General features: G+C 47.3%; 1 protein-coding gene across 3 annotated transcripts in view; it reads right to left on the bottom strand.

Annotated features, from left to right (window-relative positions):
* The window catches only part of SSH2 (slingshot protein phosphatase 2), an 88216-nt gene that overhangs the window by 3668 nt on the left and 57369 nt on the right, over positions 1 to 27179 (bottom strand). For all 3 annotated transcript variants that reach the window (XM_048324336.1, XM_048324339.1, XM_048324337.1), the window contains 12 exons: positions 26233 to 26336; positions 21507 to 21571; positions 16723 to 16844; positions 14246 to 14314; positions 13420 to 13485; positions 12204 to 12398; positions 10328 to 10421; positions 10079 to 10207; positions 7948 to 7994; positions 6430 to 6576; positions 5638 to 5838; positions 636 to 1479 (listed from right to left, as the gene is read on the bottom strand). In XM_048324336.1, coding sequence (XP_048180293.1) covers positions 636 to 1479; positions 5638 to 5838; positions 6430 to 6576; positions 7948 to 7994; positions 10079 to 10207; positions 10328 to 10421; positions 12204 to 12398; positions 13420 to 13485; positions 14246 to 14314; positions 16723 to 16844; positions 21507 to 21571; positions 26233 to 26336 — 2083 coding nt within the window. The remainder of the gene's footprint in view (positions 1 to 635; positions 1480 to 5637; positions 5839 to 6429; positions 6577 to 7947; positions 7995 to 10078; positions 10208 to 10327; positions 10422 to 12203; positions 12399 to 13419; positions 13486 to 14245; positions 14315 to 16722; positions 16845 to 21506; positions 21572 to 26232; positions 26337 to 27179) is intronic.

Below are 27179 nucleotides of genomic sequence, written 5' to 3'. Positions count from 1 at the left end.
TCATCAATCCCTGTGAGAGTCCTGGAGGCTGAAAAGCAATTACTAGAAAAAGGTACCTAAATTTAGAGGTTACTAAATTTTGTCAAGACCATCTCTCTACCCAGGAGAAGTGAGCCATGACGTGCCCAATCCCATCACTCCAGACCTGGACAGGTTAATTTCTTCCTCCAGCAATGGAAGCTCTACACCTGCCTTGATTTACTACCCCAATGCTGGTACTTCCCAACCAGGGAAAAGGGCCAGTTTTGCCCCATTCTTTGGTGGATTTCTCAAGTCAGATAAGTATCTGTGCAGATTTGGGATGCTGGCTGGGCTCAGGGTCTGGCTAAATTAGTGGGTCAAGTCCCACCTTTCTGCTGTCCTGATGCAAAACTCAAAAATAAGTTTCTCATGAGAACAGCACAGCAGGTCAGGTCAAGGTCAGCTCATGGCCCTGCCAATGCCAGCAAACTGATGTTTAAGGAAAAAGTTCAGAAAAGGGCAAGTATCTAAAAGTGAAGGAAGGGAGAAGCATCTAGCAATCCCTCCCCAAACACTCTGTCCAGTGAAAGCAGGGCTAGAAAATCCCATCCACAGCCACCCCACAGACAGCATCGAGCAGCAGTTCCTAAAAAAACTGAGCAAGTTATTTTAACCTTTTGTTGTTCTTCATCTGTGGAAGAGTCATCTGATGCCTGAGGAGAGTTTCCAGGGCTGTGCCTTCGAGTATCTGCACTCCCATCTGCAGCAGGTGGCACTTCCAGCATGGGCACCCTGGAGACCCCATTCCTCCCAATCCCTTGCTCCTCCGGCCTGGAATGGGAGCAGGTGCGTGACCGGCTCTCCTGGGAGAGCTCCACGAATTTCTCCAAAGCGCTGAAGAAATCAATCCTGTCTGTGCTGAGGTCTGTCACTTCGGGCTGAGGGTTCTGTTGGAGACCTGGGGAATTTTGGTTTGGGGATTGGGGGAAGTCTTTTAAGCATGAAGTGAATTCTTCCATGGGAACCAAGTGCACGTTCATATCAGGCTTAAGGGCATCTTTTTCTAGATCGTCCACTGTCAGATCAGGAAACTCCGTTATTTCCAAGGGGTGCTGGAGCTGCATTAAGGCCTCAGAAGCATGGCAGTTGTCAGGGGGGACAGAGTCTACACAGCACCCCGCCGTACAGCCATTGATATTGTTCAGGTTCAGCTTGTCCTCCATCTGCTCAGCGTGGAAGTCTCTGCAAGTAAACTCTAAGTGGATCCTTCTCTCCTTCACACACACATCCTCGATCATGTTTGTGTCCTCTGGGAGCTGCTGCTCTCTGTCCAGCTCAGCTGAGTAGATGGGAGACATGGGCTGCTGGTTGTCGTTGGTCTTGGCCTCTGAGATCTGGTCGGCTGAGGTGGTGATCTCCTTTTTGTTCAGCTCCAGCCCAGCCTTGCAGATGGGCTCGTGGTGATCTGAGAGGTCGCTGTCCGAGTGTGAGCGCCACAGTTTGTTGTGCCGCTGTTTGCTGCGGGCAAGGAGAGCAAAGGAAAACAGTGAGTAATTTCCACATACCAGAGCCAGATCCACCTTGTAAGAGGTTGTAAGAGGACACAACCTACAACAAAAACTGTGCCAAATGCTGGAGGAGTCACTGGCCACAACTGCAGCTTCACCTGAACAGTTCAGGGCCAAACCTGCTGCTGGAAAAGTTGATTCAGTAAAGAGCCACTTTCCAGGAGCTGAATCCCATGGCACCATTCTGCTCCACATACCCCTCGCTATTCCCCTGTGGCATTGGATCTGTCCACTCAACAAATGCAATGTTGAATTGACTGCAGAATTTGGTCCCTTCTCAGCCAGCACTTTGCCATTTGCTAGCAGGTGAGCAGTGACCAGATGAGAGAGAACCCCTTGTGCTGGACACAAGCAGGTGGTGGGCACTGAATAAAGTCCAGTTTCCCTCACGGTTCCTTCTCTGAGTAGCTTCAGTCATCAATAACTGGCTCTTGTAACCAAAGGATAGGGTGGGATGAGTAGAGGTGGGTGTGTGCAAAAATACATAAGATATCCTCAGTGGTAAACAAACAGCCCAAATTACCACCCACCTTCCACAGGAAGGAAGCTCAGAACTCCTCCAGCTCCTGGAAAGCCCCTTTAGGAAAGTCTGAACCATCAAAAGGCCAAGCAACTGCCAGTGGCATTGCATCACCTTCCTTATCTCCACCTGCCAAAATCCCCAACCCATGCACCTGGGCTTACAGAGAGCACTGGAGGCAACTTCTTGCCATGAAATCCCAGAGCTAGCCCAGGCTGCCAGGGTTTGCTGAGTGGCTACGGCCACAGGGATGTGTTTCCACCCATTGCCCCTAGGAGGAACACAAAAACCACAGAAACCTCCTTGGAGCTGCAGGAGATCTTGCAAAACCCCTCCAGTACCTTGCTGTTATGAGCAGGCGCTCCCAGACACATCCAGTGACCACAGGAAGTTAATTAACAGATGGTACTGAGCTAATTACCGTGTGCCAGCTCACCTGTGGGTGCCCAACAGCTAAGGAAAATAATCCATTGCAGATTTAGCTTTCCAACCCTATAATCAGTGACAACCTTCACGTGCGACACAGGTCCTTTCTCAGGAGAGGAGGGTCAAGATCAAAGGCCAAGGACACTGTCCTGAAGTGCACATGCTCTGTCTCCAATGGTTTTTGGAGCAGTTTGACACTGGCAGCAGAACCAGGCTTGCCCTTAAGGCAGGTTCTTGCCTGGGCTCTGTATGGGATTGTCATCTGACATCTCTGCTCATACAGCCTGGGGAGCTGCTGGTGTTTTCTGAGGGCACTTCAGTGCTCAAATCCAGCCCTCTGCTGCACATCTGATTTTTAAAGTGAAAATTACCCTCCTGTGTGAGCAACTGGCACAGATCTGAGGACCAAATCAGATGTCAAGCACCACTGGCAGAGGTGTGCTGTGCTACCTTCCAATCTCACACTTCCCCAGTCTGACAACCTGCATGAGGTGCTTGATGCAGAGTCAGAGAACAGGAGCCCACGTCCCTTCTCACAGCCCACAGCCACCCCTTGACCTTCCTGGGCAACATTCCCAGTGCTTGTGCCCACACCAGCTTTGGACCAGGAGTCCCCCACACCTCCCATCAGCTCTCCAGGCTTGGGTATAAAACTGCTGCTGATTCACAAGCTGCACAAGGCACAGGAGATCCCAAACACCAGTTTCCTGTAACTTATCTATAACTAATAACAGAAACAGGCCTGGCTCAGCCTTGCTGTGTTTATCAACAGAGGGAGGGGACAGTTTCACTAACCCCAGGAAGCATGACAGTCCCAAAGAGCAAAACACACTTGTTGTTGTGACTAAAAGCAGGCAGGGGGTTTTCATTTTACAGCTGGAAAACATATCCCAGTTGCCATAACCCCAGCACAAAACCGTAACTGGATAGTGTGAGCACATGGCTGCCCTCACATACCTTCCCCCTGAAATTGGAGCAGTCACATGAGTGTCAATCTGTTGGTTTTTTTGTTTTTGTTTTTTTTACCTGTCCTGGAATACTGCAGCAATAAACAAGGCGGCCAGAGGGCAAAGCTGAATAACACAAAGAAAGAGGGAAAAAAAGCAGTTTGGAGCTGAGAGAGGAAGTGGATAAAGAGGGACAGTTTCTGCAGCATGGAGGGGCCATTCCTTGCTTCAGTGAAGCTTCATTTACTGCAGGCTTTTTCGTCCTCCACAGATGTAATGCACTGCTCTTGCATTTTTTAAAGCCTCACAAGTAATCCTGTTTGTGCCATTGTACAGGGACTTGAAGAGTAGGTCAGGAGCAGGGCTGTGCTTCAGTGGAAGGGAAGCCACATGCCTATAAATGGTGGCAGCAAGAAAGATATACCTCCAAAAAAGAAATTACTAAAAGGGAAAAATTTTAATCCTTAACCAAAATGTTTGTACAGGGTGGCTTTGCAGGCATGTCACCAACCACCAGATTGGCAGATTACCCAAACCAACTGCTAGCCTGAGGGCTTAAAGATGTGAGAGACCAGCTGGTCCCATACCAGGGCTCCTCACAGGTGTTCACTAACCTGTTGGTGCATTTTTCACACCTAAAAAGCTTCTTTTTCTCCATCCAATCTACCCCAATGAGATCTAAGTTCCCAGTGTGGTCATTGCAAACCACACTGGTCAGGTCATCTCTGGCCCAGAGTTAAGCACTGACCTTTACTAACTGGTGCCAGCAGCATGTTTGGTGTCACATGAGGCACCCAAGGCAGGTGTGGTGTCTGTCCCAAAGGGTTTCAGTCCAGCAGGGCACTGTTTTTTAAAATTATCTATTCCATGTGATCTGTCCTGAGACTCGATACCACTTGGCTGCTTTTTTAGAGAGAAAGAGGGTCATTATGGCAGGCAGGGTTTGGGGAGCAGGAGAGAGGAAAGCAGGCAAAGCAAGAGGTGGAGGATGAAGATCCTGTGGGTGCACCTGGCCAGGGAATAAGTTGGGAGGAGCCCCGAGGTTGTTTACCTGGGCAGAGAGGGAAAGAGGAAGCACGCTACAGTGACAGGGGAGCTTACACCAAGGGTTTGGTGTAAAAATTGGGAATCCAGGCCTGGCCCAGCAACACACACAGTCAGGCTGCTGGGAACAGGTAGAGAGCAAAGAAGGAAGGATAAGTTACTAGAATGAAAGGGAAGGGAGGTCTTTGCAAGTGGATAGAACTGACATGAAAGGACAAAATCAAGCAGGGGACAGAGGTAAGAAGTGTGCCCTAAAGCGAGCACATGAGTGACTGAGCTGCTGTAAATAACAGCGTATAAAACAATGGCTGGACTCGACCTTAAAGCTATTTTCCAACCTAAATTGATTCCACAATAAGCAGGCATCTCCCAATAGCACTGAGCAGCTTTGAAATTTACTGTTTACTTTGGTCCAAACCTGCTAAGAGCTACCCCCTGTGGCAGAAGGCTCAGATTGAGTAACTCTGTTTGCTGCAGATCTGCTCCCAGGCAAAGCACACCAGGATCCCAAACAAAATACCATAATCTGGCAAAACAGAGTATCACTACCTCCTTCCTGCTGATCACGTGAAGACATTGCTTAACACAGCTTAGAAACATGCAATATTTATCTCTTTTTGCTAGTCAGGTGATAGGCTTGGGATTACAACACACTTGCCCATACCCAGGCCCAGCTCCAGACCGGCCTCAGGACTCCAGGCAGGAATAAACACCACTGCTGCAATGCACAGAACATCCTGTCCCCTCCCCTCACACCAACACTTACCAAAGGGATCTAAATAAAACCAGACCAGCTGCTGAGGAGGGGCATGCTCAACAGGGAACTGTGAGGAGACAAAGCAAGTTCCCTGCCAAGTGATGTTACAAGCAACAGGGATATCATTTATCTCTGTTGGAGCCTGCATAGCTCTTGAATGTTGCACTCAGATAACACTTCATGGGATGCTACTTTCCAAAAACCAAACATCCTAGAAGTCAAGCAGCCTCCTGAAAGCTCCTTGTTACACCCGTCTTCCCAGGCTCAGTTGATAACCCTGAGAACAGAGTGCTACCCTTCCTAAGATCCCGAGCTTGCACAACGCAGTGATACAAGCTCTGACTATAAGAACAGAGTCAACCATTGAAGTGTCATGCCTTAACATGGACAATCAGGATCATTCCTTCCACTCACCTGGCCAGCAGGATCCCTTGGTACTCCTCCAGCTGCCGCATGAAGCTGGGATTGGGCTTGGTGACGGTGCGCCGTTCCTTCACGTAGTCGTAAGCCCTGTCCAGGTTCCAGCCATATTCCTTCATGGCATAGGCAATCACCGTGGATGCTGAGCGGCTCACTCCCATCTTGCAGTGCACCAGGCATTTAGAACCATTTTTCCTGAAGTGAGAGAAAGAACAAAAGAGGATCATTAAACAGAAAACATATGACAAGCTTAAGAAAGCAGCAACTTCTTTACCAGAGTATTATCAAATGTATTTTCAACACTGTGGCCGCAGCTGGAGTCTGGGATGTGATCTGATAATCCAATTTACAAACTGGAGCAAGACACACAAAGAAACTGAAGAACAAGGTCTAATTAATATTTGCAACAGATTTTGTTACAACAGCTCTTCTGAAGTTGTTATTGCAAAGTGGATAAACACAGAGATACAGGAAAACCCTTGAAGACTAATGTAGCACCCTTGAGCTCAGCCCAAATGGCCCACTGGCATCAAGCAGTATTCCAAGTAAAAAGAGAACCTGTACCACAAACGTGGTGTCACAACTTAGAAACACATCCCAAAGAGATACTGAGCAGTTCAGGGCAGCCTCTAGCACGGAGATGTTGTTCTACTGCAAACCACAAAATGAAAATGCTCTGATGCTAGGTAGGCAAGGAGGAAAAGCAGTTCGGAAAATCAGCAGGAAAACAAAATGCTTAGTATATATCTTCTAAACGTGTGTGTTGTGTTTTCTGAAAAGACTTACTTTGCCTTGGAGATGAATTTGTAGGTATCATTCCAGTAAGCCAGAAGATCTGTAGCTTCTTCATCATAAACCCGAATATTGTGGTATTCGAAGAGCCCAGGGAAGAAATTATCTATTTCTCGAGTCACATTCAAAATATACCGCACCCTGCATGGGAACACAGAGAGAAACACAGCCAGTTCAGAGAGATGTCCCACTGCTACACTGCAGCCTTGCCTTGCTTTGCTAAGGGCATTTGGAAGTGCACTCTTGAACAAAATTCCTGGGAAACCAGGACTTAATGCAAGGAAGCAGCAGCTAACACAGACAATAGGTTTTGCTGGGCAGTGTAGAGCCTGATAACAGGGATCCATGGATATAAACTTCCTCTGCACTATGTCAGGTCACACTGCCCACCACCTCTATGCTATGTGTCAGCAACACTTATGCCACAGGAGCTCCTGCAATTAGTGTTTGCACACTTTTCTCCAAGCCCCTTTGTGAATCTCTCCTCCTGCTGTACCAAAACCACGGGAAGATGAACACTAAGCCCCCAAGTAACACCAAAGATAAACAAATGCATAAAATAACTAGAGAGATGTAACAGACAATGAGCCACTGGGGAGGATTTATTTCTTATCCCTAAATTTTCTGGAAAGGAAACTGCTAGAGAAAGCGTGTGGTATTTATGTACACTGCACTCAGTATTTTTAGCCCTGAGGGTTACTTGTAAGATGCTTATGAAATGCACTCGTGCTGGGATATCAGGCAGAACAAGGGCGCTGCAAGGGAGTGACACCCCTTTTCCCAAGCAGGTATGAGATCACTGGCAATCAAGTAGGACCTGTCAGACTCAAGGAAACCACAGCAAAGCCTGAGCTCAACAAGAAGAGTCAATTTTGCCAGGCTGAATTTCTGAGGTATAGAATTACACTATCAATTCAGCAGCATGATTAGTTTTTTCCACTGGATTGGCACAAATAAGCCAAACCCATGAATAATTATTTAATTGCACAATCCCGATGCTTATATCCACCTGGTCTGGAGAAAGGACACTCTAAGCTTGAAAAGTAGGAATGGCAAGAACCAGAGGACCTCATCAGTGCTCGGCCTGAGAGCTGCAGGACTTTACTTCCTACTGGGCCCCACTCAGAGCACCAAATGCTCTTCTCCACATTTTCCTTCCTGCCACAGCCTGGAGGTCCGAAGTGCCTCTGTAATCAGTCCAGAACAACGGGCTGGGGCCGAGGGCACGGAGCCAACTATGCAGCATCCAGTTCAGTAATTGCAGCTTTTTACTACTTATAGCTATGAGCTTGCTGCCTTCCTTTGTTTGCCTTGGGGACATTAGTCAAGGTCGGAGGAAGATTCTTCTACTTTAGGGTGCCTGTTCGTGGGACAAGGAGTCTAGAGGAAACAAGAGCTTGTTTGGATCTGCAAACCCTTTAGTAAGACTCAGGTTACACAGCAGGTATGGAATAGAGTTTGTTGGTTAAAGCCAGGCTCTTGCTTTTAAACTGATGGCCTGAAGCTACTCACCCTCTGTTCTGCAAATCTTCCAAATTGGAGGCATTCCATTCTGAGCCCTGCAGGGAAAACATGCAAAGGGACACATCAGGCAGAAGGAAGGCATGGCCAGACAACTGGTGGAGGGAGGGATGGTCACCAGTGAACCAGAGGAGGAAGCTGACCAGCAAAAGGTTGAAGAGCTGGGGGTCCTTTGAGCATAGGGGTACACAACTGGTAACCAGGACTGATGTTCAGCACCTTCTCTCACCCCATTAACCAGATCCCTTCTGAAACAAGAAGCAGCTCTGCCAACAAGAGCCCAGGACTGTGTGTTGGCACTTCCTGCAAACCGCTGACAAATCAACCTCAGCAAGACAGGACCACTCCACCCTTTCCCTGGAGGCTGCTGCCAGCTCTGCTCCACAGAGGAGAAACTGCCTGCATTTAAAAACCATCCAGGTGCTCCTTATACACGAAACACCCATCTCGACATCAAAGGCAGCAACACCTAAGCTCACTTGGGTTACAGCTCTTCTCCCCACGTTCAAAGCCTGTGTGAGCAGAGAAATGAACACATTTAACTAACCCTGGCTAGGTAACCCTGTCCTCTGCAGCACACACAGGGCCTCCAAGCTGCTTGCTTTCTACTCAAACACAAACCTGACTGAGGACAAAACCACTCAAAGGTTGCCTTCAAAATTTAAGGTGTACAAGTTCTCTGCTTCCCGGCCCTAAAAAGGCTCCCAAATGGAAAGATGATCCAGATGAAAATGATTGTATTTACCAAGGCCCAGACTCAGTTTAATGTTGTCTCTTTCTAGTCAAGGAAGAACAATTTAATTCAGGCCTGGGAACCATCAGTTTCCACAGGTACAGAGAACAATGCTGCAGGGGTGAAAGCCTTTTCTCCTGTCCTTTGATCCATAATTACCAACATCATTAGGTCTCTTATTTCCTGCTTAGTTGTTTTAGCACTCCCTAAGTGGGATCCCACAGGGTTCTTGCCTCGACCTGGAAGGAAACAGCTCCTTGCCTTTCGGAGCCCTCACAACACAACCCTGCCTTGCAGCACACATGCTCCTGAGCAAAGCTGGTGCCCAGCCCCAGCAGCACTGCTCCTCACCATAGCAGCTGCTCTGCAAATACTTTTATTCCACACTCTAACCACAGCACTTCTCCTTGGTGCTGCCTGCAAGCCTTTTTTGAAAGGTTTTCTCCCTATTAAATGCGCTCGGAGCCAAGACTCCAAGCCCTGCAGTAGATCCAGCTGCCTGTGCAGCTTTTGGCCAGTACCATAAGCCTGTAACAGGTCTCTCTCTCCCCTTGTAACACATAGTCTGCAAAAAAAAATCCATTACATCGTAGGTACTTCCAAGTTTCCTGGCTCTACCCCAACGTGATATCCTGGGAGTGCTCACATTAATAGAGACCATCCCTTCTGAGCCGGAGACTGGGAGAGGCTCTCTCCATTTGGAAAGACCAGCTGGTCCAAGAGGAATGGCTTTGTTTAAAGTGGAGCCAACCTCACAGGCTAGACAGCCCAACCAAACCTGTGTCCATGGCTCCGGGGCTGGGAAATCCAGCGGAACGCTGACTCATCAGAAGGAGCTGCAGTAATTAAGACAGGCCCCAGCAGCAACTAAGCAAGCAAAACATTAAACAGCAAAATGTTTATGTTTCCTTAAGTGACTTATCTCCAGGATTCTTTGTTATGTTACTCTGGTCCTCCTGGATCACACGAGCTCAGAGCTTTCCGTGTTACAAGAGCGTCGTTCCACCTGGATGTCACACAGCTTCCCTCCCTCTCTGCTGTAGTTATGCCTTTCCCAAACAAAAGAACTTGGCATGTGGGTACCCTGGACAGTTAAAGCCACAAAACTTGGTCTTACATCAATGGAAACAGCCCCGAAAAACTGTTAGAATTAAGACTTTTTTCCTTTCATCCTCTAGGGACAGGGTCTACAGCTTGGTGCTACAAGGCAAAGCTTAGCATAGCCAAAAAGCCAGGCTGCTCTTGTTCACTACTGTCTCGCTTAAGAGTATGTGACCCCAGATCGACCAATCTCTCCTTTAGAATTCCTTTAACTTCCTCCAGAGGCCCCTGTGTCAACCAACTCATGGAGGTATTAGGAGTGTTCTTGTCTTCACTGTTAAGACTCACCAAAAAGACATGATCAAATATCTGTGTGGGGCTGTCCATCTGCCCAAGGATCACTATCATTTCATTGTCAATGAACTCTTTGAACTCCCGCAGGTTACACACCATCTGCATCTCCAGCTCCGTGCGTATCTGCATGGGGAGGAGGGACACAAGGAAGTCACGTGAAGCTTTTGTTTCTTCATGGCATGAAGCACAGAGCTCTTCAGTTTGCACAACAGCACTTCCAGGGCTGCTCCCCTCACCACTTACCTCTTTTGAGGTGATGTTCTCCAAATCTTTCTGCATCATGATCTCCCTTAATTTGGTCTTAATCAGCCGTTCCGTGCGTTCCCGCTCAGTTGGGCTGTCAGAAGAAAGCAACAGAGTCACTGGGAGGGGAGACAAACTGGATTCATGACACTTTTAAAATAGGTACAGACTGCATACTCTACAGGGTCTCAGACTCTCACACTACTTCCCCCAGGCATGTCCTCAGCTGGAGGGAATTCAGGTGACAGTAAAGCCCAGTTTAGATTCACAGTCGTATATGAAAGACACCAACTGAATGCTCCTAATCCATTGTAGTCATCCAGAGAACCTCTGGTATTTGGTAAAATTTAAATTGGGATGGCTGCATTATACCCTCTGGAGCAATATCTAAGCCTCTCCCTACCTTTCTTGGAAAGGTAACAGCTCCAAAACTCCTTACATGGAGAGACGAGGGCAGCTAAGCCTCTGCATTCCTCCCGCCTCTGCTGCCAGGGGCCTTATCACCAGCTGCAAAAATAGCCTGAGTAACACCAGGAGAAGCTGCAGCAGAGCAGCAGCACAGGGCTGGCTCACCCAGCATCTTTAGAAGGGACCCAGCAGTGACATCTCCCACCACCTTTCCCTGGAAGGCTGCCAGGTTGGCGAGGGCACGGGCGTTGCAAGTGTTCAACTGGTGGTTCACAAATAAAAATCATGAAAGTTCCTGGTTCTTTTAACCTCATGCACTATTTCAGGACTCCATTAAGAGAATGCTGTTTAAGTGTCCCCAGGAAATCATTAAATTTCAAGTTGCCACCAGGGAAAGGGTGGGTTAGATAAAATTTATATATGAAAAGCTACAAGAAAATATTAATCTGTCAGCTTGCCAAAACTTTCCAGCCACCCGCCTTGTACATTAAAAAACAATCAAGTGTGAAGACTTGTTCACAGCTGAACAACTGCTTAGCATCATTATTCACTCACTGGACTCCAGCAACAGGAAATATCTGGGAGCATTAATCAACCAAAGGCACTATTATCCTGGGAAAGCAGCTGGGGCCAGTGAAGTAATTACAAAATGGGCAACTGAAAACCCTCACACTTGGCACCACATCTGGTCACACACTACTTTCATGTTATATGGTATCAGCACCATCAGCAGTTACTAATGACAGGGGTGGTAAACCTTGTATGTTGATACAGCCTATAAATTCTGCCTTTCCAAATTATCTACCCATTTACCTCAGCCACTGCTTTGGACCATCTATCACCTGATACCCAAGCATTTAGCTGGAGGCATTGTGGGACCTACACACTGTCCCATTCCACACTTGCTGAGCTCCTCAGAATGACAAAAACCTGCACTGCTCTTTGCCCTCATTCTAAGGTGTTTCAGGTGGACGAGATGAGGATGTTTCGGAGCTCACGTGCTCTGAAGTCCATACATAAACACTTTACAGCAAAATGAACTGAGTAAGGATAAAAAGACCACGTTAATCTAAACATGTGCAAAGCCACGTGCCAGTGTAAGAACAAAGTCCAGAGAAACCTGTTCCTTCCAGGCCTGGAACCAGAGGACAAAACCGGCAGGGACAATGCTTAGGTACACCACACCTCTCTCACCAGTAACACGGGACTTACCTTGCAGAAGCAAAGGTCTGCAAGCCTAAAGCCCAAGGTAAACAACTAAACTGAAAACAGAGGCTGCAAGAGATGCAAGGGAGCCCCAGGAGGGCTAAACTTCCAGTGCTGGTGTTTACCTAACCAAGAGTCCACTTATTACATGGAACAGGAAGCCTCTCCTTATTAATACCTAATTAAGAGCAATCTCTTGTGGAAACTCTCTCCTCATTTGGGGACAGTCACATACTGGCTCAGCAGAGCCAGCCCAACTTACACATCTGTGAAGAGGGCAGGCGAGTCAGGGCGGTGGGACTGGACATCTTGCATGGCATTCCACTCGTTGACTGACGACTGGTCGGAGTTGATATGGCTCTCATAGTAACTGACCCACGTGAGGAAGAGGCTCCCTGGATAGTAATTGTTGCTCCGTGCCACTTCACAAGCCTTATGCAAACTCTGCAGAGCAGACCTAGCAAGGGAATGATATTTGTAGGTTTATCATTTCTCCCTCAGGCTGGTGTCAAGCACTACACAGCAGCCAAATCCAGGATGCTGCTCATGTCCCATCAGTTGGTACAAACCCCTGGCACTGTGCAGGAGGCTGTCCTGCAAGGCTGTGGATTCCTAGCGCTGCCAGAGCTTGTATGTCTTAATTGGAGCATGCCAAAACAAGCATGGACAGCAGTGAAGGTGCCCACAATTCAGAGGGCAGAGGCACCCGTGTCTCTGGTTCCAAAATCTGCTACAAATACCCAAGCCCTAAATAAGATGCACAGAGTTTGTGTCCAAGACAGGGTGCTGACAGCTCCTACTGTGCCATCAGCTGCCCTGCATGCAGGGCAGGGACACCCAGGAATCAGACATGCACAACCAAGGGCTCAGGACTGTACTGAGATGTTTAGGTGTCTGCCCTCTCTCACTGCACGAGGGTATCAGAAGTTTCTTCAGCTGCTGCTGAGAAACAAATCCCCCTCTCCTATTTTTAGCTTATTTTAAATCTTTGACTGGGATCAGAAGGATCCAAGTCAAAATCATTGGGGTGACAGCAGCATCGCTGACAGGCGATGTATTTTTGCAATGCAAAGAAGCTCAAGCCAGAAATACTTTCATGATCACTACATGAACCACCCTAAAAGGAAAGAAAAATGCATGCAGCTTCTCTTTCCTCTATCACAATGAACATGTCTCAAAATATTTCAAACATATACTCAAAGCAATGTGACTTTGGGCTCAAAGCAGCAGCCCTTTGCAAGGAAAATTACCCTATTCCTTCCTTGCCCTCAGCTGAGACAAAGCTGCTGTACACCAGCACTTACATGGCTTTTTTCCTTTGGTATCAAACTTCCTTCCCTGTCTCTGAAGGAAACTTTTGGCTGCTCAAGTAGGTCTCAAGGTACCAGTAATGTAAAGCAGCACCTGCTTTTTAAGAGCTTAAGCAGCCAAAATACCTGGAAAAAGGATCATTGGGATAGCTTGTAGTAAGTACTTACCACATTGCCTGTACAGACACGGGCTTGAATATGTGCACCCTGTTATCTGTTGATACGCTGAACCCTCTGGTGAGAAGAAAAAAGGCACAGTAAAAACGTGTCCCAAAAGTCACTTTTTAGTTAATAACTGATAGTCTGTAGCACATTAGAACAGCAAAGGTCTAGCCCTATGCATACACTGCTGAGTTCAGCTAGCAAACAGATCAAAATAGCACACTAAAAGCTCTAAGATAACTTTTTTAAGCAGCTGCTGTTTGGGAACGAAACTAAGACAGTGGGACAGTGCTGGGCTGTGCTGTTTACCTTGGCAACACAAATTCAGTGCCACAGCTGGGAGCAACAGAATCCAGCTAAAGAGATCCTGGGGCAGCTACCAAGGAAAGAAAAGTCATTCCACGCACTGCACTGGACAGCCTGAGTAACTGGCACAAACGGGAGTCTGCAAATCAGGTGTCTATTTGGCAGAGAAATATCATTCTTGCTTTATGTTGGGCTGAGTGCTGCCTGCTGCAAGCGTGATGGAGGAACACATAATAGGATCCCTTTAAGGAGCTTTCACTACACACCCACTCGCCAGTAAAAGCTCCTTTACTCCAGCTTAAACACACACATAAGCCACGGTCTCAGTGCGTGTTTATTCACAGATAAGTCAATTATTGGCGTTCCCTGCCACAACCACTGCGATTGAGGGCCTTTGAGCCTACTAACCCAATACAGGTCAACAGAGGAGGGCTGCTGGACATGCAAGGGCTCTGCAAGCACTGGAATCCTTCCCCATACACCTGGTTCTAAGTTGTATTAGCACAGAACACACAGAAGCACTCACCCATCGCCATCCAGGTGGATCAAGGTGTCACTCCAGAGCGGCAGCACCAAGCCCATCGTACAAGTGCTACTGCAGTGAGAAAGAGAAAGTCAGTCTATCTACTACAGCTCCATGTTATTATTCTGATTTCATGGCAATAGTTGCACATTTTTGTATTCATTAAAAAAAAAAAAAGAAAATGAAAAATCCCACTGTTGCTTCAGTGACAAATGGTGCCAATGTTGTTCTACAGGGGCTTGGCAAGGAACACCAACCGGATTCAGGGTACAGCAATATCCTTTCAAGCAAGCTTAAAGGGTTAACACACCCAGGAGAAGAGCAAACAGGATCCCAAAACACTGAACTTTGTTCAGAAGGTCAGAGGGGGCTCACAGTCTTCAAGGCTTTCTTTACAGATTAATCCCTCTCAGGCTCAAGAGGTTTGGTTCTAGCTCTGATTTTGCAATCCACAGCTTTATTTTCTTGTTTGTCCCTCAGCCACAGCTGCTGGGGACTGGGAGCAGAGCAGTGCAATAGCAGGGTGACTGGCAGCATGGTAGGTTGGCAATCACAGCCTCTATCACCTGTGGTTGACTCCTGACCCTTCTTCACCCTCCCACACCTCAAGAATGAGCACAACAGCCATCCCATACAGACACCTCCCTGGCAATCCCACTCCTTTCTCAGCTGCTTTGCTCTCTTTGCCCTCACAGTCCCACCAGTTTTCTGTAAGGCTGAGCAAAAAGCCAAGTTAAGAGCAGAAACCAAGCGATGGAAAAAAGGCAGGGGCGGGGGAACCCAACACAACCTGCTCCAGGTTGTCAAACTGAAAGAGCTGAATGTCATAAAGCTGCAAAACTGCTCCATAATCAAAGCAGCATCTTGAAGAACAGAATTAAATTGCCTCCTGCTCTTATGCTTTGCACCAGGTGCTCCCAGATTTCCACCACTTCCAGCCCCCCTGCCAGTCTCCAGCTCACGAGAAGAGCGGGAAGAGGGCGAGACCAGGCTTTGGAGGGTCAGACAGGGAGCCCTGGAAATGTACATGCCTGGTGCCCAGCACCAGGAGACACTGCAGCACGCAGCTATTTCTGTTGACAACATGAGATGAGCTCATGGAAAGATGTTTTTAAAAGGCTTCCCAAGGTGGCCGGGGTATTTTTAGTGATACTGTTCAGCGAGCGCTTATCAGAGACCATAGCAACAAGTCTACATGGAGTTATAAATACCGAGTGGGCTCGGGGAGGGCAGATCACAGTGACCATCCAGAACCCCAGGAACTCCAGCAGAAAGCTAAAACGACCCTGCTATGTTATTAGAGACTGAATACCAGCGAGCTCTCAGTTATCAAAGGTGGCTGTGCTGGTACATCACAGCCAACAACGAGTTCCAAGCTCACAGCAACCTGTGCAAGGACAAGTTATTCTTGCCCCAAGGCAAGAGCATCTCTGAGCCACAGCTGTGCACACACGTGCAGAGACAGGAGCCAGGGGTGGCATCAAGCTGGTCCCCCATTTTAACAGGCATCACCCAAGCTAAGCATCCAAACCAAGCATGGTGGCTGCTGTGACCAGCAGGCAATGTTTGGAAGGCAATTTCTTAGCCAAATAGTTCAAAAATATTTTCTAGTGATCCTACTAACTACCTGGAAGTAATTTATTCCAACTAGTGTCAAAAGCAAGACTTACACCTGTAGCAGTTGTGCTGGAAGTAAGCACAAGTATGAAGCCTCCAAAACTGGTTGAATATCCAGTTGATTGTCTTGCAGTAGAGACCAAGATTTACTTAAAGCTCTTTTTAAGAGAGTCATGTGCCCCCATGCCCTCTCCAAAGTGCCCACTGTCCCCTTCTAAATATGAAGGTTCTGCCCTTGAAGCTGCTGGGTTGTTGTTTCCTGGCTTACAGCCCCTCCAGCAGCAAAAGCTGCTTCCCAGCCACACTCCAGAGCCTTGTGGAAAGGTCAGCAGGAATTTAAATGAATGAAGCAGAAGCACTAAACCCTGAGGACACACTGCTGCCTGGGGACAGCACACGGTGTGCAAGATCTGCCATCACCAACCCTGACACTGCCATCAGGCCTTTGTGCTACGACCTTGGCAAGGGGCTGCCTGACAGTCACTTTCTTGTTACCTGCTCTCCTGAACCCTGAGGTCCAGCTTCTCTAATTGCAGCTTTTTCTTTCTTTGCATGCAAATTGTCCCTGTCTCTGGTGTGCAGATGGCAGGGCTTGGGGACCTGACCATTCAGAGGCACTGAACATCCTCACAGAAGCCTGAGGCTTGGAAGAATGAGGAAATGCTGACCTGCACTGCTGTGTTCACATTTATCATGTCCTTTGAAGAAATAAAAAGGCAATTCTGGATCTCAAGAAAAATGTTAGGCTAGAAAAGCTAAAGCAGCGTATCCCCAGGAAACACAAGACACCAAACAGTGATTTCTACACTGAACTTGATGTGGGGGTGAGCACAAGGACTTCCCCACCTGGACACTCTGAGTACCTGTCATTGGAAGAGAAATCCATTCCTAGGACGATGCTCTCCTCCGTGTCTTGTCTGCCATTGGTGGACACCACCACCATGTATCTAGTGCGGTTCTGGTAGGTACTTTCCAGTCTTACAGCCTGAAGAAAAGAAGGGGAAGAGATCAGCAGTGCAGTCAGCAAAACACACATTATTACCTTTATAGACCACTTTTTCATGCTGAGTGACAGGCGCAGAAGCAGTGATGCAGTCTGGACTCGTACGGATGTCCCATGCTCCTCAGCTGGGTAAGAAGTGCTTTACTCCCACACAGTGCCTTCCTCAACAGCTGGGATGCTCCTGGTGCACTCTGCACACCTGGTTGCAGGCCCTGCTCTGTCCCACCAAGGCTGATTTTGAACAACCTTCAGCCCTCTGACTGGTCCCAGCCCAGTGAGCTTCATGGACCATCAGTGAGACAGACGGGTGTTGAACCTTCAACTTTTGGTTTTGCCCCAAGAACCAGAGCTTTCCTTTAAACTACTGTGCGCAACAACAGCTCCAATGAGTCTCTTTCCACCAGCTGCCCAGGCAGCTGGACAGAAAACCAGGATCTAATTCAAATGTGGTTTCCTGTTGGCCCTTTGAATTCTTCTGGCAAGTTCCCCGGTGCAGAAGCAACCGTGCACCTGCCGTACACCTGGCAGGAAAAGATATCCCTATGATTAAGCTGTATTCTTCACTGGATTCAGATTGCCCAGGAAAGGTGAAAGTCATCGTGCCTCGTTGCTCCTGCCACGTTCACTTGTACCCCAGTGCCAAAAGAGCTCTAGGAGGACTGGTGTTCAGCCCAAAATCCTCCAGATCAAATACTACTGAGAGCATTCAGAGAGCAGTGGAACTTAAAATTGTGAGTGTCAGATCAATGCTGAAGCTCCTGGAAGGCTGCACTGAGGTGAGCTGCTCCTCCAGAAGCCACAAGGAGTGAGAACTGAAGGGACTCCAGGAAATTTTGCAGACAGACTGCTGGTTAATGAGGAGCCTGGGGAAGGGAGCCCAGCACTGAAAGTTTTGCTTATCAACACATGCAGCAGGCATCCTTTACTTGCAACACTTCTTGGACTCTGTTCCAAGCTGTCTGCAGCTATTTTAGTCACAGGATCCCAACCAGAGAAACTAGGACATCCCTAGAAAGGAAGTGTCTTAATTCTGTATACTAAACCTTAACTTTGGATGGCCCAATCCAAACCCAAGACTCTGTCTGGCCTCAGTGTTTTTACCACACTGTTAAACTGCTGCTTGAACTTTGAGCAGGGCCTGCAGAGAGCAAACACAGGCGAGAAGGAGCCGTCCCAGCCCAGCCTTGCACCGTGCTGTGGACACATCCCTGCCTGCTGCAACGGGACCCAGTTCCTGAATTCCTTGCAACCCAGTGGTTGAAGTTTGAAGTGGTGTTTGACATCCTCCACAAACTGAACCCAAATTCCTCAAGCACCAGAAGCCCTCCTGAGCCACTGCTTGTGTAGACACCTCTTGGTGGCCTTCACAGCAGGTCATGGCTCAGAGACCCCAGTTTAAACAGTCATCCTTAAAAAAGCTCCGAAATTACCTACTGTGTGAGATCTCTCAGGAGCAGGCTGCCTTTCCCAATATGCTCCTTTAGTTGTTTACAACTCAGTCTTGAGGTCAGAACAGCACCTCTCAGCTGAGAGGAAGCCCCCTCTGATCTCCTCAGAGCTCTCCTGTCCACCAGCTGGGAAATCTTGACCACAAGACGTGGTGGAGTCTACAGCAAAGGTTAAACCAGTGCCTGGCAGCTGAACAGAGCTCGCCATCCCCACGGAGTGCTCTGTGGCAGGGAATGCTGAACGCGGCAGGGAAAGCTTCCCAGTGGCATTGCAGGGAGCAGCAGCTCTGGTGATGGGGCAGAATAGCAAGTGCAGGCAGGAGATGGTGTTGATAGAGTCTTCCAGACTTGCCCAGTGGGACCAAAGACCAACAGAAACTACCCAAATGCTGATGCCAGCAGACAGCCGTGCTCTGTACAGCCAGAGACTATGCCCCACCCCATCTCCTTAGGTTAAGTCATGCTAAAACCAGCCTTATTTTCCTTCTTGCTTCTTGAGTCACTGGGATTCCTTTGGAAACATGGAGGATCAAACTGGTCAGTCCTTCAAGGTGCGAATCCTCCCCAAGATGGTTGTTTCTAGAACTAACCACTTGTGGGAAAACAGAAAGGTGCTCTTCAACCTAGAAGAGCAAGTAATCACCAAGGTCTTGGTGGTTAAAACCAAACCTCAACAAGCAGCACAGACTTGCCTAAAACGGGAGCAGACGGATGCAGCTGCCCCATGTCTGGGGCATCCACACAGGAGTTTCTGTTCTGCTTCTCTTGAGGACAGTCCAGCAGCAAGAGGATTAACAAAATCTAACATACTTTGCTAAACCCATTTGGCCAGGAGTAATGGGAAGTCTTGATGCAAGACCCTTTAGAACAGGGCGAGACAAACAGTGAGCAAAGGTCACGTAGCTACACGCTGGTGGGGTGGGATTTTCAGAGGCCAGTTAAGAGAAACAGGGCATAGCTTAGTGTGGATCTCTGGTTCAACTTACACTTACACCCTTAGCACAAAGTAAAGAACCGTGACTGGGGCAGATAACTTGTTTTGCTAAATTTACTGGAGAAAACAGCAGATTGGACACTGTAAACCAGCCAACTTTGAAAGTTACTATTAGAGCCCCAACATGCCTACCAAATCACAAATGAATCTCTAACCTTTCCAAGAAGTGCTAATTCACATGCTCACCTGCCAGCAGGAGCACACCAAGTGCTCTGATGCCTTTTAAATGAAGATATTTGAAATCCCAGTCACTCTAGGGAGGATGGCCTGGCTTCAGCAACTGTGATGAGGTGGAAAGTTCTTTCTCAACCAGCTCACCTACACAGAGCTGGCTTTCTCCTCAGTTTGGGAAGGTTATCTGTAGTCTGGTCAAAACAAGTCATTCCCTGTAGTCCTTTCAGGGCCAGCCATACTCTTCTTAAGTTTTAGGCTCACCTGAACACAAGCCAACTTTATCTTCTGCTACATTCTTGTATCATTAGAAGTATGATGTGGTATTTCACCAGCCCTTAAGAACAGCACATTCTGAGAAGTTCATACTGACCTTTCATGCTCCACGATAGTAGGTGTTTCATACAAAAACACATTTCTCATGGAGATAATTGATTTGAAGACAAAAAAAGCACGTCCAACTTTCAAGTTCCCAGCTCTGCTAAGCTACAGGAACATGTTCAATCACTTTGCATTCTTAACTGCTTTTCCTCCTTCCTACTGATCTTACACTGGTACTATGACTCTAATCCTGCTTTCATGGAAGGCTAAAAACCTCTGCCAACAGCTCCAACAGAAACAAGAGTTGTTCCAAATTTTAAGTGTAGGTTTTTAGAGGATTAGATTCCTCTGCTGCCCCCTGAGCTGTGAAGCCTGCTCTCTGAATGACAGCAGCCAACAAAATGAAGAGAATGCATTTCTCTCAGTACTGTTTATATTTCAAATCTCATTTGTATCTGCTGTTTTATGAGAGAGTCCATTGCAGCCCTGCACACCCTTCGTTCATCAAGAATCAATTAAATTCAAGTAGACTATCGAACTTAACCTCATGCAAGATTTCAGCATTCCAAATGTAGCTCTGGACAAAAGGGTTTATGTCTCAGCCCACAAAGTCCTTATTCAGCTGTTAAGGCTAATTTGTCCCAAATCACACAATGTAGCCAGTGATACTGCTGAACAATGCCTTGTTCAATAGCTTCCAATGTTCTAACCCTGGCTCAAATTCTGAAAAGCATTGAGAACCCTCATTCTCATCACTTTCGCTGAAATTTTAGTGACAGCAAGGTGTGCCTGGCAAAGTTTAGGGGAGTGGGTCCTTTGGCTATTATTTTTGGTGGTCACTTGGGAAGCTAAAGCATTCCATAGTAACCTTGGCGGTTTCCTAGCTATACTCATACAATCAGTCCATCTCCAGCACAGCTCAGGAGGAGTCAGCAAACCAGAGGTGCCAGAACAACACTTGTGATGCTGGCAGTCCTTCTTTGGGCAGACGTTGCTAAGATGCACCAAGAAAACACAGGAAAGAAACTTCAGGCTACTGAGTGATGAGAGCTGCGGACATAGTGCAGTCATGCCTGGCCTTGTAGAGCACTTCAACATGTCCCAGGCAAATTCCTCACTGCTCACATTTGGCTTCCGGAGGTCTTCAGGACTGTGCACCAATGCTATGAACAGCAATGCCTCGTTTTTGTTGTATCATTATAGGAGGCAACAGCCCAGGAAAGCAGAAGGCCAAGGTTCAGCGTAGGTGCATGGCCACATGGGGATCCTACGTGCTCCCACCTGTTCAGCCATGGCCTTTTGGCATGCCACAAGTCAGGAGAGCAGAGTGAGGAACACAACTGAACTCTGATAGAAGGGCAGATGCTCACACTGGTCAGACGTAAGTCACCTACTCTTGATTTAAACAGGACACCAAGATAATTTACCCATCCTCTCTGGCAACTGTTACAATACTTTATGAGAGCACACTCAGTACTGGGTTCAAAGACAACCTTCTAGCCATACAATTTGTCTCACCGAACAACCAAAGCAGGCCTTTCACAATTAGCTGCTTTTCTACCTTTGTGGTTGCAAAGCCTCCCCAAACCTGCTGACAAAACCACTCCAACACACACACACACCACTGCTCCCGAGTTACACAGGTGTATTTGTCAAGTGGTGCTTAACCTTTGCGTTGGTTCACAGGAGATAAGCAGAAAGCCAACCTACCAGTCTGATGTTGTCTTCTGGGCGGAGCAGGATGAACATGGCCTGCAGGTGCTGCTGGAGATCCCCTGTGGGCAAGAGGGCAAGGTGAATGCACAAAAATAGTTTAAATCACATGCAAGCTCCTGGCTGTCCAGCCAGAGCAAATGTCCACCGAGAAACCTGACACGTCACCAGGAGTGTCGTCACTGTCACTCCCACCTACTCAGAGATGGGGGTTTTGTCATCTCTTAGTCAGCTGCTCTTTGCTCTGTGTGCTCACCTGTTCCTGTGTTACCGTGTTCTCTCCTGCTAAATTCTGTTACCCTTTTGAACAGAAATGAACAGTGTTTCGGTACTCAGAGCTCCTCTGACAGACAAGTCAAACTAGGTAGAAATGGACCCCACCCCATGGTTCAACATCTCATTCTACCACATGCTCCAAAACAGAAATCTGCCATTTCTTTTACACCAGCTTATTACTCAGTGCAGAACTACTACCCAGGCAAAAGTATCCTCTCTTTGGAGTGAGATTTAGTCCCACCTTAGAGCAGCACATGCCCACCTACAGTTGTGTACCAACCCTGCCCAAAAGCAGCTAAGAACTGCCACCTGAAAAAATCAAACTTTTATAATTTTTTCCTAGAAAACGCTTGCAACACCTTTCCTGGTAAAGCTGAGGAAAAATAAAAGAAAATTAAATTTACTGCATGACTGTGATTTTAAGTCTTATTAAGAAGAGACAAGTGTCCCAGGTTCCTAAAACATCGAGCATTTCAAAGACAAGTGAGATGCTTTTCTGTCAGCACTGCTGCACTGACTTCTCAGCACTACTCCTGGTATGTAGAGAGCCAACATCACCCCCTGAGTACCAGCCAGCAGCAACACCTCCTGCAAGGGGCTGCTTTTTCAATCATTACATGGCAAATTAATCAGCATTCCCAGAAAGGAGAGTGCAGGGCTGCCAGGTGGGTGGCGCAGATCAGCAAGAAGAGGAGCTTTTACTCTTCTACCTTCTCCCACTCCCCCACAGCAAAGAAGCTGAGTTTAGGCAACACTGCAGGGAGCAAATATTCAGCAGGATCAGCTACAAGAACCTTTTCTAGGAAGGCTGGTTAATCTCCCCGACCTCCCTTTCTGATTCACCAGTGGTGCTAGAACCCATGTTATTTCAGATTCTCAGAAATAAGGAAAACCTTGGACATGGAGAAGCATCCAGAAATACCAAAAAAAAGGAAGGGGAAGAAAGAAAAGGCTGCCCAGTGAGAGTACCTGGTTTCCAAATGATTTTTATAGCTGGTGGAAGAGCAAGGCTGAAGGGCTGTGCAGCCCCTCTCTGGATGGGATAGAGACCCATAGCGTGGAGTGGGTTACACAGGACACTGCATTCCCTGCTCTCTTCTTCCTTCCTCCTTGAAACACATTTCAGCATATGGAATATGAGTCAGCGATCTGGGAATGCGTTTTTAACTGGGGGTGGGAACACTGAGGCACTCAGCAGTGCCTGGGAAATCACAAAGTATCACCGGCGACAAGCACCTGAAGCTGCTTCCTGCCCATGGACATTGTTCCCAGCACTGGGAGTGGCTGGCATGAGCCTCCCTAAATAGCAATTATTTATGGAGATAGGGTACTCAGGAAGGCAAAGTCATCCATCAGATGCTTGTTCTGCCGGGAGTGCCATGACAGGATCTCCCCACGTCAACAGCAGTGCAAAATCCTGATGGCACTGCTCAGTTCCAGCAAGCTGCAGCTATTACCACAGTGGGAATCGTCGAGAACTGTCAGTCAACAAGTGAAGGTCTCTCTGCACCTCCTGCCCACAGCCTGGAAGAGCTCAGCAAGTATTTGACTCATGAAGCATCCACATGTCTTAGTCTGAAATCAAAGATGCTTCACCTCAGCTTTTTCCCCTCTCCAAAATGTAGCAGTTCCTACTTCTTGCTGCCAGTAATTTAGGGACCATCTTAAGAGACAAAGTTTCTGGAGTTTAAAAAATAAAATCACCTGGACTAGTGGATTATCTCAATACTTGAAGAGAGGAAGTTTCTACGACAACCCTTTCTGCAAGGCTCAGTCAAGGAGCTCCATTATCCTTCATCCTCAGAAAGTTTACCACACTCCTCCCTGTTCCCGTGCCAGCCTTGGGATCTCCAGAGCTGGAAAGTAAAGGATTGCTTCCTTGGCCAGCTTTAATCAATTTGCAGCGTTTTCAGTCCCAAACACACAAGGCATTTTTGTAAACTTCCTGGATTAAGAAAAACCAAAGGAAAGGCTTTAACATGCCAGAATCAGCACAAAGATATCACATCCTGGCCTGTGAAGAGCTGGCTTTGCTGGCATTCATGTCAGGGCTGCTGCTTCCTATCACATTGTCCTGCGCTGAGCAGATGCTTTTGTTCCCTTGAGCTGGCAGGCAAGGTGCAAAGCATGGGCGAGGGTGGGATCTGAAAAGTGATTCACAGTATTCCAGAGATGGCAAAAGCGCCAGGGAAGTTACATCCCTTTCTGGCCTCCTCCAACGTTGTTTGTTGTGGAAAAGCAAGCCCACCATCCCACAGAAGTTTGCCAGGTGGCACAGGACCACCCAGGGAGGGGAGCATGGACAGCTGGTACCATATCTAGTCAATCTGCCAATGATTCCTATTATGGAGATGTGATTAGAGAAATGGGTGTGAGCATTAATGATTTCCTGTTACCCATTCACTCTTCACACCGGATTCTAGCACCTCTGATGAATTAAAAAGGCAGGTCAGGAAGGTCAGTCAGCCTTCCTAGAAAATGCTCTTGGAGCCACTTGAAATACTATTGCATCCATAGGCAGCAATTCCATACTGGAAAGTTATGCCCGCTCTCTACCCCCTTCTAATTTTGTGTGCCAGAGATAAGTCACACATGGGGATGGAAGCTGAGCATGGATTATCAGTGTCCCAGAAAGGAGGCAGCTGCACACACTCTGCCAGCCACGCTCTCCACATCACTGATTAATTCTGGTGGCGCAGATGTTTTGCTCAGGAAGGTGACACACTGATCCTCTGGTGTCTTGGTCTGCTGATATTAGAAAAATTCACAGAAATCTGGTGCACACTCAGACAAGGGACTCTCTTCAGTGAAAACTCCAAGCACCATAAAAAAAGTCACTAGAGCATTCCCATCACTTGACAGGCAGGGAAGCTGAGGAAAGGACAAGTACCGACGTCTCATTAAATCTCACCCTGTAAACTGAAGAAACAGGAATAAAATAGGTCTTCTAAGAACAAAAATCCCACCCCTTAGGCAAGCCAGCCTCGGCAATACCAAACATCTCGCTGTAAGCAATTACAACACACCGGATTTGCTTCCTTGGCAATCTGGCTTCCAAGAGCTCTGAGCTGATTAGACAAGCAATTATTTTCCACCAAGGTCTCCAGACCTCATGCAAATCAGCTGGAGCAAGCAGAAGCAGCAAGGAGAGAGACTCAACAGCTGTCTGTGCTGCCTTGCAGGTGTTCACCAGGAAAACTCCCCTGTGGGTCTCCTCAGTAAGGCAAAGCCAAGGCAGCAGTGCCAGGGCTTCAGCAATGGACTTTGGAGAGATTAAAAAGCAAGATGGGCCAAGAGAAACTTCTTAAAGTCTGGTGACTCCACTTTCATGCTAAAGGACATTTCACTTCACTCTCGACCAGAAAGGCCAGCTTTAAATTAAGTATCAGAACATTTTCTTTTGACAACTGGTAATTAATGCATCTCACCAAAGCAATTTGGGTACCACTTGTGCTATGTTTGAGTGGAAGTATATAATTAAATGCCTTCTGACTTAAACTTTTTCTATAAATATGTTTGCAAACAGATTTTGAGGTGGCCAGTCATCACATCCGTAACTCTGACAGATGCAGAGGTGGATGACAGTTTGATGGTGTCAAAGTACAAAGGGATCTACACCTGGAACCAAACCAAATCACGTTTTTCCTGGTCACTTTCTGGCAAAACACGTTGACTCCTGTCTCTGTTTCTACCTCTGTCTCATTTGCAAGTCTGAAGGTCTCAATTTATTTTTGTTTCCTGTTGATTGCTTTATGGAAGGGAAAAATCCCCACACTATCTGATGCCTGTAAAACTCCATCAGTGATTAAGCACCATATAGCCAATGAAAAATACCCTACCCTGAAATGTTTGAGTTACAATATTCAGAGCGACTGTTCAAAGAGAGTCAAAGCAAAACCACAAATCAAACTTCCAGCAGATAAAGGAGGCGGAATTGTAACTGACTCTGTATTACTCACTCTGCTCACAGCTCTGAGAAGTCACACTGACTTTGCTCAGAGGTTTCCTCACCCCACACAGAGGTGAGTCTGGTAAGTCTCCTCCCTTTCCTCCATCATAACTGGTTACTCTCAGATTAGGAAGGACCATTACTCACCCCGTATCACAACCTCAGGTGTGCTAGTGCAGTGCATGAAGGCTTTGAAGGCAACCCTCCCCTCCCTCTCTCAGACTACAATTACAGGATGATATTTTGGGGGGCAGTTACTCTCAAGTCTCCACCATGTCATGACTGCTGCCCTGATGTCACTCATTTGTTTGATGATCCTGTTTGAACAGGAGACCTCTGAAACCTTTCCTTCCTATCAGCGTTGAGACTGGCAGGTCAGGCTATAATACACACATGGACCAGACAAACGTGTATCATCAGGTGAGAATGAGCTCAAGGAAGGTGGACTCTGAAACAAGAGGGAGCACACAAGCCCCAGCCATCGATACCACAATTTACCTGCATGTTTGTTGCGCCTGTGACTGATCCTGGGAGTGGATGACCCATTTCCTCGTGGCAGGAAGAGAGCTGCACCTTTCACAGTGAGGAAGCTTTCGCTGATGCTGTAAGGGGAGAGAAACAGGGAGTGAGGAAAACTGTCTTGTCTTTAAAAAGGAAAAAAGCAACGAACAAGAGAGGTTCAAAGCACTGAATGCATTCTCTGTTCTTTTGCAAGGAAGTGATTTAGACCAAATTATTCTGTTGGTTAAGAACTTTCCCCCCTTCCATGTAAGTACTGCAAACATTCAAAGCATAACTGGGAACAACACAAACAGAGAAACACTGAAAAGCAGAACATGTGCTGGTGCCACTCTGCCTGCAGAGGTGCAACCTGAGCAGGCAGAGGGGATTAACCTATGACTACATTTTCGATTTGAAAGTCAAGATGACAGATCCACATTTCTAAATGGTGATGAATAGAACAAGCCCACGCATCTGGGTAATTATGGACTCCGTTAACCCTGAGCTTTGTGGTTCAGACACAGCTGATGCCCTGCAGAAACAAATGTCTCCCTTCAGCAGTTAGCCAAAAGAAAATTAGTGTACAAAACAGATTAAGAAATCATAAAACTACTCTCTGTGAGTTGCATGATGGTTAACTCTCAAAGACTTACAAATCACAAAGCAAGAAACTGTAATGCTGTTGAAATCAGACATCACTTTATGCCTTGATTTTGCCCTTTCTGAAGTCACATGAGGAGAGAAGTTTGTAAAAAGGGACAATAAAGAATTCTCAAGTACTGAAGAACAACTGGTATTTTAAGGACATCTTCCAGTTGTTTTCTTGGAGACGCTGTGGTTCGTGGAAAAAGCAAGACACACTCCAGATTCTGCAATTCAGCCATCCTGTTGCATACTCGAGGGTTCCTGCTTTTCTCAGAATTGATAAGACAGTCCTAGAGGCT

Source organism: Corvus hawaiiensis, chromosome 20 (assembly GCF_020740725.1).
Source record: "Corvus hawaiiensis isolate bCorHaw1 chromosome 20, bCorHaw1.pri.cur, whole genome shotgun sequence".
Lineage (NCBI taxonomy): Eukaryota > Metazoa > Chordata > Aves > Passeriformes > Corvidae > Corvus > Corvus hawaiiensis.
Note: the sequence above shows the minus strand (reverse complement) of the source record. Positions and strands in the feature narration are given on the sequence as shown.